This window comes from Taudactylus pleione, unplaced genomic scaffold (genome assembly GCF_031769625.1).
Source record: "Taudactylus pleione unplaced genomic scaffold, aTauple2 ptg000154l, whole genome shotgun sequence".
Taxonomy (NCBI): domain Eukaryota; kingdom Metazoa; phylum Chordata; class Amphibia; order Anura; family Myobatrachidae; genus Taudactylus; species Taudactylus pleione.
The window spans coordinates 33,399,267-33,415,311 of record NW_028284556.1 but is presented as its reverse complement, the minus strand read 5'-3'; the positions used below and the strand labels follow the sequence as shown (position 1 = coordinate 33,415,311).

At 43.0% G+C, this 16,045-nt stretch overlaps 1 protein-coding gene across 11 annotated transcripts in view; it reads right to left on the bottom strand.

The window, feature by feature from the left end:
- BIRC6 (baculoviral IAP repeat containing 6) overlaps positions 1 to 16,045 on the bottom strand; it is a 403,615-nt gene that overhangs the window by 11,115 nt on the left and 376,455 nt on the right. For all 11 annotated transcript variants that reach the window (XM_088474413.1, XM_088474414.1, XM_088474417.1 and 8 more), the window contains 2 exons: positions 15,193 to 15,270; positions 12,298 to 12,486 (listed from right to left, as the gene is read on the bottom strand). In XM_088474413.1, the coding sequence (XP_088330539.1) occupies positions 12,298 to 12,486; positions 15,193 to 15,270 (267 nt within the window). The remainder of the gene's footprint in view (positions 1 to 12,297; positions 12,487 to 15,192; positions 15,271 to 16,045) is intronic.

Genomic DNA, 16,045 nt, shown 5'->3' with positions numbered 1-16,045 from the left:
TCTCCTCTGTGGAGAAAGATATTAGATTACTGCTCTCTGTGGGGAAGCAAGCTTTTACAGGTCACTATGGCCTAGAAGAGCTGTTGCATTTAACTCTGTCCTCAGGACCCCACACAGGTCACGTTTTCCAGGTCACCAGCAGGTGCACAGGTGTAGTCATTACTCACCGACACATTTTATAAGATCCTCAGATTAAGATAATTAATTCACTTGTGAATTTGTGAGAAGACCTGGAAAACATGCACTGTTTGGGGTCCTGAGGACCAAGTTTCAAAACCTGTGGTATAGCGTATCAATGTGCTGCATAGATGCCCTTGAGCTATGTTCCGCAGTATCTCCAAATGGAAAAACAAAGGACCATTTTTTCTTTGAATACCATGGGGGATATATTGGTTGGAAGACCAGGCACCAAACAGTTAAAGCTTTGGCTCCCAGAATGCCCTGGGTCCTCCTCCATATATACCCTGTCCCTAGCCATAGGACTTGAGTTTGTTCGTATTGTGCGGCAGGATCAGACGCACCTCTATAACAGGGGACTGCTCAGGCAGTCCTTAGCTTTTTATTTTATGTTTTTTTGAGTTGGCAGTACCAAGCGTCTGTATCAAGACGCATGTACTGCGACTCCATCTACCTCCGCCAGGCCGCAACATCAGCAATTGTGCTGGTGATTTCGGCGGGTCGCAGCTGAGCTTAGCTAGCAGCAATGCTACGATCCGTACTGCACTGGTTGCTCGGAGAGGTCAGGTTCGGCGATTACTCGCTTATGGGGAATCACGAGCGGCAGTCCTTGCTGCTGGTGTCAGACACGCATCAGAAGCCGCTGCTGTCAGGACAAGGAATTGTCCGTGTCCTTACTACACCAGCCGGAGCTCTATCGTCTGCCCTGGGGATCAGCAGCAGCCGCTATCTGTTGTCACGAGGCCAGTGTACCCGGCTGGTTAATGCAGCTATGGGGATGGAGGTGCTCCCCCGGCAGCTCCTCCACCAACACAGACGCAGTCCCTACGAAGGGTTTCGTGCGTCTGTGCTGCTCCGCACATACCCTCCACGTGTATGAGACGCTCATGGTCCACGCTCAGTGCATCCAGTAGCTGTTGGTCTCAGGAAGGTCTGGGTCAGTCTCCCTGTATACCTCTCCTTTGGTTAAGGTATACAGTGCTCTATGTCCTACCATTCCTTTGCGTTGCTGTAGTTGATTTGGAGACAATAGTAATTATATTACATGTGCATTGTATGTGACTGTTAGCTAGCTGCTGAATGATACTATTTTTTTATTTCTGTTAGAAAGAAATAACAGTGATAGTTATAACTGAGTACTTCACATTCATTGAGATTTTGTGAAGGCTGTCACATAATTTTCTATTTTGCCTTTACTTTGAATATGTCAAAAGATAAAAGGGAAACAGGAGGGGGATCCACCTGTGCTGGTTTTATGTAAATCATGTACAACTTATGTGTCCTCACAGGACATAAAGGAGGGTTTGTGTGTTGTAGGTTATAAAGCGCCACCTTACTAGTCCTTTTTACCTGTTGTTGGACAAGAGCCATCTTGGATCGCCTCTTTATCCCAGGTTATGATGCAGGTGTTGGATCTTTTGGCTACTCCGACAATGCCTCCTTGGATGGGGTGTCCACATATGTTTACACCTCATATGCATTTCTCAATAAAGAACGTTGATGGCCATTCTAGTTTAGTCTAGAGGAATCTGATGATACACAGGATTCCTCTCCAGGATCTACTTCTGGGGAGGAGGAACGTCCATCTACTGTGGATGTTACTTCTTTGGTGAGGGCAGTTAAATCAGTCCTAGATATGCAGGATGATGAACCGCTCATAGTAAGAACATTCTATTTAATCACCACTGAAAGGTGGTCAAAACGCAGTTTCCTGTGTCTGAACAGCTCACTGAGCTTATTGAGGAAGCATGGGGTAACCCTGATAAGTGATTTTATGTAGATAAGAGAATAAAATAACTGTATCCGTTCCCACCTTCTGTAAGTGCTAAGTGGGAGGTACCTCCTACTGTGAATGCTTATGTAACACATTTAATCAGAAATGCTACATTGCCTATTTCATCTGCGTCTTTTCTTAGGTAAAAGCCCATCTTAAGGCAATATTTTCATCATCTGGAGCCGTTACCCGTCCAGCTATGGCTGGAGCCTGGGTAGCTAAAGCTGTTGAAGAATGGATTGATGCATTGGTAAACTCTCTACCAAATGCTACCAGAGAACAGATGATAAATATCTCCCACATACGGGAAGCGACCTCCTATCTGGAGGGGCTGCAGTGGATGCTGGAATTTTAGATTCTAAGGCAACAGCAGCATCCATAGTAGCACGCACGGCCTTTTGGTTAAGATCTTGGAAAGCTGATAAAGGATCAAAGAGGGCGCTGGAAGTCTTACCTTTTCATGGAAAGGTACTCTTGGAGCAGAGTTGGATAACATAATTACTACTCTGGCTGCTTCAAAGTCAGCAGGTCTGCCATCTACGTCAAAAAGTAGAGCTAGGCAGGTTTCTTTTCAGTCCTTCCGTCCTCAGGAAAGAGCTAAAGGACAGACTTTCTCTAAGCCGACTAGTTTTCATAAGTCAAAGTGACAAACTAAGAGGTCTGGCCAGGCAAGACGTTCAGCTTCTAAGCCGGACAACAACCTCGGCCTGATGGAGCAGGCCTCCTCCTGGGGGATCCCAGGATGGGGGGCAGACTTCTTCAGTTTGCAGATTATTGGCATCAAACAACTACAGATGCCTGGGTCCGAGAAGTGGTCTCTCAGGGGTATGCCCTCACTTTCAGGAGACATCCCTACCAGAAGTTTTTTGCCACAGAGCCTCCATCAGATATGGACAAGACCTTGGCTTTTCAGAAAGCCATTCACTACCTGCTACAGGCAGGGGTAATAGTCCCAGATCCTGTGTCCCAACAAGGAAGGGGTTATTACTAAAGTCCAGAAGCCGAATGGGGCAGATCACCCTATACTGAATCTAAAAACCCTCAACAGGTTTTTCCATGTTCACAAATTCCACATGGAAACTCTCCGGTCAATTATTTTGGCTATGGAGCCAGGAGATTACATGGTTTCCCTGGATATTCAGGATGCATTTCTGCATATTCCAATTATCCCATCCCACCAGCAATTTTTACGGTTTGCTGTCCTTCAGCAACATTACCAATTTCAGGCTCTACCCTTTGGCCCTTCTATGGCTCCCCGGGTATTTACCAAGATAATGTCAGTCATGACTGCTTATGTCAGGCGTCAGGGAGTCCGAATACTGCCATATCTGGACGACCTTCTGATATTGGCACGGACTATGGTGGTCTTGCAACACCATCTTCAGCCGACTATAGCCTGCCTACAAAGGCACGGCTAGATCATCATTTGGAAGAAATCATCACTTCTCCAGTACAGCAGATGGTACATCTGGGAGCATTTCTAGTTTCTCAGGCACAAAGGGTGTTTCTGCCAGATGACAAGATTGTGGCCTTATCAAAGCGGATCAACATGCTGCTACGTAAGCGAAGAGTATCCATTCTGTCAGCAATGCAGGATCAATGGTATCGACCTTCGACATGGTGGCATATGCTCAGTTCCATTCCAGGCCCCTGCAAAGATTGATTCTCTCCAGATGGAACAGACAGCATCATTTAATACGGTCCCAGATCTTTCTCACTCCAGAGGTTCGTCACTCCCTCTTGTGGTGTCTAAAAAATGGTGGCCATTCTAGATTCCAAATTGGGTACGTCTCACCACTGACACCAGTCTTCGCAGATGAGGGGCAGTGACAGGTCATCACACCTTCCAGGGGAGATGGACAAATCAAGAAAGTAGTCTGCCAATAAACATTCTGGAACTGCGAGCAGTATACAAAGCACTTGTCAGGGCACAGGACCTGCTCCATGGAAGGCCTGTCCAGATTCAGTCCGACAACGCGACTACAGTGGCCTACCTCAATCATCAGGGAGGCACAAGAAGTTAGTTATGCGACCATGAGGGTAGTGACAAAAGTTCTCATTTGGGCAGAATGTCATCTTCCGGCCATCTCGGTAATATTCATTCCGGGAGTACTCAATTGGAAAGCAGACTTCCTAAGTTGCCAGAACTTCCACACCAGAGAGTGGATATTTCAGATCCTGGTAAACAAATGGGGGTCTACCAAAGAGAGATCTCATGGCATCACGCAACAACCACAAGGTATTCAGGTACTGGGCCAGGTCCAGAGGCCCATCAGCAGTCTTCGTGGACGCACTGGCAGTAAGATAGGACTTTAAGTTGGTGTATCTCTTTCCTCCAATTTCCCTGCTCCTAAGAGTTCTCAGAAAATTCAAGCAGGAAGATGGAACAGTAATACTGGTGGCTCTAGCTTGTTCCAGACGAAATTGGTTCACCGACATACAGAATCTGTCGGTAGACACTCAGCAGATCCTGCCACAGAGGGAGAGGATACTAACGCAGGGTCCTTGCCGACATCCGGACTTGCCCTGTATGGCTTTGATGGCGTGGATCTTGAATCTGCCATCTTAAAAGCGAAGGGATTTTCCAGTTCTGTAATTCAAATGATGCATATATGTAGGCAGAAGCAGACTTCCGTGCTCTATTACAGAGTTTGGCATTCTTTTGGTCAATGGTGTTCTCAAGGTGTTCAGGATTTCCAGGATACTGGCTTTTCTACAGGCAGGGTTAGACAATGGTCTCCGCCTGGTCACTTTGAGAGTGCGGGTTTCTGCACGGTGAGTCTGGTTTCAGAAGAAGAATGCTTCATTACCAGATGTTAGAATTTTTCCAAGAAGTTCTGCGAGTTCAGCCTCCTTTTGTTTCACCGATAGCACCGTGGGATTTGTCTTTGGTTACAGGATTCCCCATTTGAACCTTTAGACTCTGTAGATTTGAAGTGGTTGACAACAGAAACACTTTCTTCTTGCTATGTCTTCTGCTCGCAGAGTCTCTGATTTGGCAGCGCTTTCTTGTCGCTCCACATCTTATATTTTTCACCAGGATAAAGCTGATCTTCGTACAAAGGAGGGTTATCTTCCTAAGGTAGTGTCCCGTTTTCATGTAAATGAAGACATTTTTGTTCCAGCTTTTTAGGCTCCAGACCTTTCTGTAGGTGAAGCCTTCCTGGATATAGTTCGTGCTCTCCACGAACATATAAGCGGTTAGAAAATCAGATTCTCTTTTTGCATTATATGGTTTTCACAAACGAGGATGGCCACTAATAAGCAGACTCTGGCGAGATGGCTACGCATGACTATCTCTCGGGTGTGCACACAGGCTGATCTTCATGTCCCAAGCAAGGTGACAGCACATTCTACTCGGTCTGTAGGGTGGGCATTCAGTCATGGTGCCTCTGCTGAACAATTGTGCAAGGCTGCCACGTGGTCTTCTGTCCACAAATTTCCTAGGTTTTATGTACGCAACCACTTTTAAACGACACTCCCATGACGCTCAACTACCAATTGTAGTGAAGGAAAGCAACAGAGTATTGCCAGACTCCACTGAATCATCACTGTATTGAATGTGTATAATCTGGCAGATAATTCGTATTAAATCACTCATCTTGCAATGTACCCCATCACAATACGTGGAATTTTACCAGACCTTAAACAGAGTTAACCAAACAATGCACCCAAGCAAGTGTCTGCAGCTGCAGATGGAAGAAGACACTTGTCAGCGATTGGAGCTGGCACCCCCCTTCTCCCCCACTGCTGTACTTCTGGTGGCCCAGCCCACTAACCTTATCCCTCCTCTTGCCAAGGGCCCAGCTGACTTCTGGCTGAACACACAGATTCACAGGGCAAAAAGGTGAAGATTCAATTATAGTAGTGGAGGGACAAGTGCCTTTGCCGACATGCGACTTGCCCCACCTTACCGGCTTTGTCACGCCCCCACATCTCATCTGTCAACCATCACCCTTCTTCCATCCCTATCTCTGCCCCCCCTCCCCCCAGCACCAAATCAAATCATTTATGGTCATTGTAATGTAAATATGTGGACAAACAGAAGTGCAAACCTGTCCATCACCATATAGCTAAATCTAAGAATGACAGGTAAGCACAATTTACAGCTATACTACATTTTCTTCCGAATTTCTCAATAACAATCTTTTGGCTTAGGGGTGCCGTGAAAACAATGCTGATACTCTAGGGCGCCATGATTCAAAAAGTTTGGGAACCGCTGGTCTAGTGTGTCCTATGGAATGATAGAGAAAGGGAATATGTGGAGAAGAAAAGCTTGCAAAATAAAATATTACCATGTGAATTACTAGATATTTGTATAAAATAAATAAAAAAAACAGAACTGGCAAAGGATTACACATAACATTAATGCTGGCCTGTCACCAGATATACGTATGCATTATATTATATACTCATTGTATTTTATTGGCAGTGATTAAGATGTAATTATGTATCAAGTACACCAAACACTTTGAACTGTTTTCTGCTAATTGTTATGCCAGCGGTAAGTCAATCATTCTCCTTCTCCATTATGGGGAAATATTCAAGCCACTAATATGGAGTTCAGCAGAAATTACTTCAATTAACTAACATTTATGTCAGTGGATTATAAATCTGCCTCATTTCTGTTTGACAAGCAGCACAGAGAAAGAGTTGATGCTGTCTCTTTGCTGGTCATAGAGGATATAAACACTTTAAACTAGAATTTACATTTTTAAACTAGGTGCTAATATTTCATATTTCAATTTCCTTGGTTGAGCTCTTTCTTGGAAGAGGGGCAAGAAATCATCAATTACACCTTTGGGAAGATATAAACACCCATATTTCTGACATACGAGCGAGCACCTTTACACTCAATTAGACGAGTGAAATTGCCCAGGAAAATTTATTGCAAATGTCAAACTAACTTCAGTGGTGGCATAATTAGGAACATTTACTACAGTCACAGTGCATAAATAAAAACACGGACTTGTTATCTTAATTTGAATCTGAAAATAAAAGGCCATACAAGCTGGGGTTCATGTCTGTCACACACATCAAATATTTTTACATGCAAGTCACTAGATGCATGAAGAATAAAGGCAGATTTTGAAGCAGGCTGTAAAACATTTTCCCAGATAAGAGCAAAGATAATGAAAAGATATAGCATTAAATAACTCATTCTATTTGCACACATTTTTGCAAAAATAATGCATGAACAGGCATTTCACCTGATAAAAATAAGAAGCAGCATAGAATTAGACAAAAGAAGCTCAAAAGTAAACACATTCCCTAATTCTAGGCTTGTTTATACTTATATGATATTCTATGGAATTCTGCGCTAATGTTTGGTTAGGAATAGCAGCTCTGTAAAATACAAATGATCTAAGGACTGGAATAAAGAGTGCTTGTAAATGGTATGTGCTATATAAACGTAAATAATGTGTGAGCGCAATACCTGTAAAGATTAAAAAGTTTAGTACATATTCATGTTTATAAAGCTCTTGTTTGCATGTGTTTTAATAGTCCTGTGTGGGAAGATCAAGGTTGCGATATTACCAGTAGTTCGCCTCACTTAAGTGGCAAAGAGAGAGCTGTCTAGCTGTACCTATGTCTGCCTACCTTGTCCGTGATGTGCTGATTGTGCCGGCTGGTTCCTTCTTTGTCAGTCCCGCTTGTTCACCTGATGACGCAGCATGAGGACGTCTCTCCCGTTTCACAGGTGGTACGCTTTCCAATGCGTTTCAGGCTGCCGTCCTTTGTCAAGGAAGGCCCTCATGAAAGTAAGCTCCCACAGGGCCAAAAAGCACAAAGTAACTCCATTAAAGGGCAAGCATTCCAACCCTTTATTGGAGTCTGCATCAGCTCTCCATGTGCGATACCACAGGGAGTGGCGTGCCGCCACTTCTGCCGAGGAAATTCTAGAAGTTAGGAGACCTATAACTAAGGCTGCCTCATTAACATATATGGATCCAAGGCATCTGCCCCCTGTTCCATTCTCTGGCTACCCAGCTTAGTCATAGCTGGTCTGGAAGCCCACCCCCCTTGTAAGGGAGTATATGGACTTCCAACAAAGTACCACTTTGCGATACGTAACATTCGAGAGAACATAGGCAAGGTTGCAGTACTCACTAAGCATGTAATGAACTACAGGAAATGGATAACCTGCAGCTAACATTCCTGTGATACCACTGATGAAGGGAATTCCGCAGAATACCCTTTACACATAAAAGTAACCTCGCATTTGTGTAAAGGTCTTGCTTTGGCAAAAAAGTTTTGCGCAGGCGAATCCCAGACTGCCTACCTAACGTGGCATACACACGAAACTTCATCGCCAAAGCGAAGAGTAGGCAAAAGGGCGCAATATGCGGATTCCGCCTAAAGCTTGCCCCATATTGGCTTAAGGGAAATCCCTGCAACTTGACTGGAGATAGTAGTCAGTCTCTGTACAAAGGTAGAGAGAGACACTACTGTGAACACTGAACTACCAGGGAGGGAGAATTCGCTGTTTCTCCTCACGTACCTGCCTCGTAACAGGTAGAGTGGAGCAGCAGGGTGTACGTCATACATGCAGACACAACCGCATAGTAATAGCACACAACATGCACTGGGTATAATGCGACCACATAGAATATACATACATATATACACATTATAGTAGTAAAGCAAAATACTAGTCCTGTCTGATGCTTGTCACGCCGCAGGAACTTACTGCATAAATATGGCAGAGTGCAATACCAATTCTCACAAATACATATTTTATATAAATGTGAGAAACCCTCAGTGTTCACATCACCCTCCGCTAACAGTACTGAGCATGTGGTACGTTTTAGCTGAGGAGAATAATCATGTTCACTCTCAGACATGATGAGTGTAAACGATGTGTATGTGACGCACCACACAGAAAAACACTTCATTTTAACTGTGAGGCAATAAGCACCCTGCAGCACCGCACCGCAAGGGAGAGAAAGACAGGGATAGTAAAATGGCTTAGTCAGAAGTGAAGTACAGTCAGACAGCGCTATCATATAGTCACATACAATGCAGAAATAAATCACCTTCACTACAAGCACGATGATCAACTACGCAGACTCAGAGCCTGGTAGGAAACAGTGCTGCATACACTGAGCTCAGCAGAAGAGAAGTATGCGGGGGACCCGGACCGCGATGCCCCTGCATCAGAATCCAGCTGTGTTCGACAATTTTATAAAATGGCCGCCGAGGAGCTGATAGGAGACAGGCCTGGGGTAGGAACGCTGCCACAGCCCGCCAGACCGCTGTGGAAAGGCACTGTGCAGTGGGGGGAGGCGCCACCTGTAAGACAGAGAAAGCACACACCCCTGGCATGTTATTAACCCCTGGGACACTGGAGCATTTTCCATACTGCCGCAGCCCGCTGTCCCTGGTGGTCTAGTGGAAGCGGAGGATCAGTACCTTGCTCCACACACAGCCTGTCCCCAGGGTGCCCCCTGCCTAGGAACAAATAAGACTGTGAATCGGCGGTAACCCCCCACGGGTTCCCGCCACTTACCTGAATCCCCGTGAATCCGGCCACAGTCTGGAATACCAAGGTCCCCGCTAGCTGAGACCCTGGTACCCGCCAGCATCCCCGACTCAGTACCAGCATTCTGGCCCGGCGGGGTGAAGGAGCGGCAGCATGGACCTCTAATCAGCTTGTCTATGCTGCCCGCTCATATCATCACAGCAAAAGCTGCTGGAAGAACCTTCAGGGGCTGTCCAACAGCCCCCTATGAAGAGGTGATCCGACTCCGAGCCGGTCACCTACGAAACTGATTTGCCTTGGCTTGGGGGCAGGGTATAGGAGAGGGACCCCAGTGCATCCTGGGAGGCTGAAAAATTAACTCTGTGGTGCCCGATGTCTGCTGCCATCGCCTATACCCCAAGGTATCCTGTGGATACCCTATGGACCCTGAAGTAGAAAGAACCTATTTCACGACAATACATTGAAGTATATGAAACAATGTCATGCATTTTGGTAATTGTGGTCAGAAGATGACCGCAATCTGTGTGCTTTAGTTTTCAGACTCGAGTAGGCCATAATGAAATCTTAATGCATAAAAGACAGTTTTTGTCGGCTCACAAACTTATAACTGCCAGTCGCACCACTTTAAAATAATATGAAATGTTATTGGACTGCATTACTGTATAGAAGTTCACTGACCAAAAACCTTCCATTAGCTGTCTCTGCACTGTATTGCTAAATGAGTAATAGAAAGAACACTGGGAAGTATTAAGGGCCTAAAAGTTGCAGATACACTGTGATTAGTGTTTACATGCTACACTGTGCTATTTTAGGACTAACAAAATAACTGCATAATAGAAAGCGGCCTATTAGTACACAGTATATAAATTGTGCTTTACTTGAACAAGACATGATATTTGCGGCAGCTATTTAAGAAAAAATTCAGTATCATTACTTAAATAAGCCTTGCAAGTAAATACTGAGCTAAGCTCTATAATAAAAAAAAAGTTGAAAAAAGCAAAAAACCAAATATATAATGATGTAAGGGAAGGAAAGATCGACTGAACGAAGTATATGTAATCATTAAGCAAAACTACCATTGTAACTTACACGGTTATCATCCACTCCACTAACAAATGTGTACTCAATAAGCAGGGAGCAGATATGCCTGCTGAATTCTTAGTACATCCAATAAAGGTAGTCCAGTATCACTCCTCCAAGCTGCACACCAATTAATGTGTTAGAACTCTAATGCATTACTAACAGCATTGCAGATGAGCAACACTCATTTGCACATGTTGTTCTAGCAAAGCACTCTGGGACGTAAAGACAACTTAATTTACAGTAATAAGCAATTTTAAATAGATTTATGACCCTACTCTTTCTCCTTTACGTCCTTATTGCAAACACAATCCTTAAAGGAAAAATGTAGGCATTGTAAATAAAGTTTATTTCTGGATCGGAATACCCTTTTCCCTTATTTATCACCACTAAGACAACGGAATTTGCAGATCATGTCATTGATAACATAACTGCAAATAAAGATGTCAGCTAAAGAACTCAGAGAAGCTGTAAAATGTGACTACATATAATAAAGAAAAATACCAATGGCTCTTTATTCTGAATATATGATTTTTTTTTTTACAACACCTGAAGAATTTATATGTGAAATAAAATTGTTACCCAACACTCAAAGTATATTTCCTTTGGGAAATGTAGTGTAATTTAATGTCTGACTCCTGAAGCCTGTGGTTCTATGCTCAGCAAAATGTATTCCCATCAAATCCAGTTCACAGAGACAGGCAGCTGGAGAGACAAGCACTTTGTAAAAGTCATTATCTGCTCGCAGTGAGCAATTGCCTTACCACCAGGCTATATCCATCTGGATTTATCTCACTCCTCCACCTTTCCCAGGGAGAGGACGGGTGTCATCCACACTTGTACAACTTATTAAGACAACGAGAAGTACAGATGGTAACAAAATAAAGTGACTTGACTGTGCTGGCCTCCTCACTCCTCATTTACATGCTGACAACACACACAGAGCAGCAGTACATGACACTGCTTTGTAATCTTTTCAGCACATTCCCACCTCATTACCTGCTAGGTGCTATTGGCTTCATAGGTTATGTTCCGCTCTTTACTGCTTAGGAAACTACTCAGAGGATGTTGTGATGCGTGTTGCAGAGCCTTGGGGCTACAGTATATGGGATTCAGTATGAATGCTGTCGCTAATTGAGTCCTTACTGTGTGAACCTTAAAAGGTCACCCAATATGTTCTGAAGACTCTCTAGTCCACATTGTACCAATATTGATTTTATCCAGAAGTACGAATTAACAGCAGAGAGTAAAAGGTCAAGAGACTAAAGTCATGCATCCAATGGCTGTAGGATCACTTTGCTAACCCTGATATTAGAAGTAAAATCCACAGCAGCACTAAAGCAGCAGGTATGTAAGAAAGACATTCTCACAGGCACAAAATTAGATTATTCACTGTAATAATATCTATCTGCTACAGTCATAACTGTAATGGAAAACAATACTCCGGGAGAAAAAAGGACACGCACACATACAAGTTGTGCGACCATGTGCCACTACATTACATAAAATGATTCTGCTTTATCTTGTACCACTGTAGGCAGGGATACCAACCGCAACACTGTGACACTAGGAACAGCTGAGTGAAATTATAGGTGACAGCTCCCCACTGGGAAGCTTGTTATAGATCTGATCATTTTCAGTTATCAAGTGAAAAATGAGAAGATACAGATGCATATACTCTCATACCTATATTAGACAATACAAATATTTTTGAAGTAGGAAATAAAAACCGCCAAGTAAAATACAAAAATAAGTATTTAACCTGCAGTAAATAGAAACATACCTCTTTAAAACATGGTGAAGCATTTCTTATTTGTTCTAGCATGGCCCATTTGACTGTGGCCTGTCTGATATTCCCATCGTACTCCCTGGAGCTCTGAGTACCACTTGGCGTGCCCCTTGATCGCTCATATCCCGGCTCATTAAAATACGGCTCAGATACAAGGATAAGGGACTGGACAGACACCAAAACCTGCATGCAAATATTAATAAATTGAAGACAACAGATGATCACCTTTTCAGATTATATTGTTGGATCCGTACAGACAATATCAATAGGAATATTAAGATTTAATTTTAGCATTAAAAGACATGAAAGGAATTAAATTAACAGAAAAAAAAAACAGATCAAATAGACATCAACCTTACTTTTATTAAACTTTTTTCCCCTTACATCTATAGTATAAGTAAAGAGTGGGGAGCGGTCATCTGAACAGCCTATTGACCTTTAAGTTGTTTCTTTATTAAACAAATATTAATGACATTAAACAATCTTTCCTCGACCTTTACAGGTACTGAGCAAACCTTCATACTTACATTAATGGACAAATGGTGCCTAACCGGTTTTATTTGGAAGCATGTTCTAAAAGGTTTGTTTTAGGGACAGTGTGCTTAGATTCTCAGTGGTACGTTAGGGGCGTAAACATTAACTAGAGCGGAGTTAGCTCCCCACATTTCTACATCAAGCATTATGGAGCGTCCATTACATTTAGCCACAGTCTGCAGAACAGAATAGTGGAAGTCTTTGTGGAACAGAATGGCCACCCTGGCAGGGATACCTGACCTAACCAAGGAGCCCGAAGAGAAGATCCACTGCCTGACTTCCAATGTGTTTCTTGGAGAAATAGAATTTGAGGGCAAAAACGCTTTAAATGGATAACTACTCGTTTATATTTAACAGGACAGTTAAGACATCCCATGTTCCAGGAGACAAGCTTAAAGTGTGTATCTGAGGAGGGAGCAGGTACAGGTGAAGACAATGCAGAAGTGTCAGCCAATACCTACACGAGGGTGATAAAGAACTGGGATAAACATATCAATCGCCATCCCCCATCCCAGAGAGCAGGGGGAATTAGCAAAAGAAAATCACAGTGAAAAATGTTGTGGAACCCAAGTAAATTGGAGAGAGGAGCGAGCATTGCACAATAAGAACACGGTGAACACACATTGCTTTAAACCACATTTTCCAAAACATAACAAGAACCAGACGAGCACCATATTATCCAATGGTGGTCGCTGGAAATAGTGTAGTGCAAAAAATCATTCTGAGTGGCTGTAACAGAAAAAACAGCCAGCAAAATTACATAATACTGAAAAGTTTACATATGACAAAAGGAATCAGTGATTAGGAGATCCTCCCTGACCTAACATGCGGGTAACGTGTTTTAAGCTAGGTACACACTGGAGAGATGTTGGGACGATACGTCGTTTCGTAACGACATATCGCCTACATCGCTCACTCTGTACCAGTGATTGCGCGCTCCCGTGATCGCTAGCGACGGTTGCAAGGTTTGATGTGCTGCACATCAAACCTAGCAATATCGCTAGCGGCCAGTGCATTGTTAATGAATGACGTAACATGATCGTTAAGTTTTCATTAAAGTCGTTCAGTGTGGACGCACAATCACTGTTGGTGGGCATTAGTTCCAATGTCGGAATGAATGCCCATCGCTCCAGTGTGTACCTAGCTTTAGCCTGAGTAGGGTCAGTGAAAAATAGTGTACGGCCATGATGCTGGATTCTGAGCTTAGCAGAATGCATTAGGGCAAACCTTGTATTATTGCTGCAAAGTAATTTGCATACGTCTGAGAATTCCCTACGCTTTTGGGACACTGAAGCAAAAAAGTCTTGCAAAATGAGGACACGTGTACCAACAACAGTATGGTGGGGAAACTTACGATAGGCACGTAAGATATGCTCTTTCATACGAAAAATCAAGTAATTTTGCTGTGTGTGAGTTTAGTAGCAAAATGTGGTCGGTCATGGCTACTCCACTGTAATTTAATTAAGACGACTCCTGCACCTTTCCCGTGGGTCATATACCTTTGTCCAATTGCATTTTTTTAAAATTATTATATGAATGTGCATTTGGGTCCTACTGTGGCATAATGTGTATTTGGGTCATAATTCGCATAATGTACATTTGGTTCCTACTGTCTGCCATTAAATTTATTTTGTCCTACTGTGTGGCACAGAACCTTCAACATGACCCCTCCCATCATGTACAAAATTCTCTGCTCCTGGTCTTCCCTCTTTAATTTATGACCGCAACCACCTGTGTGGAGTAACCTTTCTCACCAGTTAACTAGTTCAACAAAGGTGGCTGCAATCATAAAGAGGGAATTCCAGGAGCAGAGAATTTTGTACATGATGAAAGGGGTCATGTCGGAAGATCTGGTGGCATAATGTGCACTTGGGCCCTACTGTGTGGCATAATGTGCATTTGGGCCCTACTGTGTGGCAAAATGAATTGTTTAAACTATATTTCTCCCATTTTCCCCTCAGTTTACAATGAACTATCCAAAAAGTCTAAGCGGTTGTACTGGAATGTGGATAAGCCAAACCCAGGCAATGTTTAGAGACTGCAGTAGACAGTGCCTTGTAATGATGGGTAGTGTAAGATTAAATTAATGTAGTCCAGAAAATGGGTTGGAATAGGTAACACATCTATAAATCTTTTTCTGTAGAGTGCTCAATTGATCACTTCCCTAATGGAAAGGTAGGTGCTAGGACTATGGATGTCGCACAGATCTAAAATCCACCCACCCAGTCTACCTGAACTGCATTTTTTTTTTTTATCTGGCTCCCATTTTGTAGCTCAAAAGATGGGAAATTAGAGGTTAGAAAAAGGAATAAGACAATGGGATGTGGACTATATTGCAAAGTTAACCCCACATACCTGCAGGAAACTTGATGTCTGTGGATTCCATTTCTCTTCTGGTCTCCCGTGCCACGTATTCAGAATGCTTAAACAAACCTAGTGGAACCAAATAACTGCATTAGTTCAATTGTTGCCATAAGAAACAATTTTTAATAGACTAATTTGCGATCTCAATGAAAATAAAATGGCCAGAAAGAAATGTTCCTATTGATTAATCACAAGGATTCTAAAGAAACTGCACTTATGTAGCTATTGAAGTTTATGCAAGCAAAGCAAAGTTACAGGCAGTAGGAATGTACTTTGCACTCTTGCATCTTTGTATTCGGTTTGGGATTTGGAAGAGAGTGGATTCAGTACATTTGGTACAAAACCCAGCAATTATACCTCAGCAAATTGGAATGTAACAAATAATATAACTGCTAGAAAATTTCTCATTTTATTTAACATTAACCAGCATATAAAAAAACTGCCTTTCTTGACTTACTAGAGCTGGCAGAGGCAACGGATATAATAAACTGCAATACTAGCACGATTTCTAAGGAATACATCCCAGGATAGCTGTCACATGAACATTAAACGCATTGCTAGCTCTATTTTAATTGGTTTGTTAAACACTTTAAGGACTGCTGTGATAGAGAGGCCTCTGTGCTGTCTAAACTCCCAGTAGCTCTGCTAGGTGCAGTTAAGGCATTTCTAAATATAGCAGAACAATGCACTCGCAGACATGAGATTTACCAGAAAATGTGTAGTCAGCAAGCAAGCAAGCTGCAGGTGCTATATTTGGATGGCACAATCTTGTTAAATGAGGGAAATACATGGAAAACACTTGAATTGCACCTCATTAGAAAACCTGGGTTGTTAGGTGATGTAA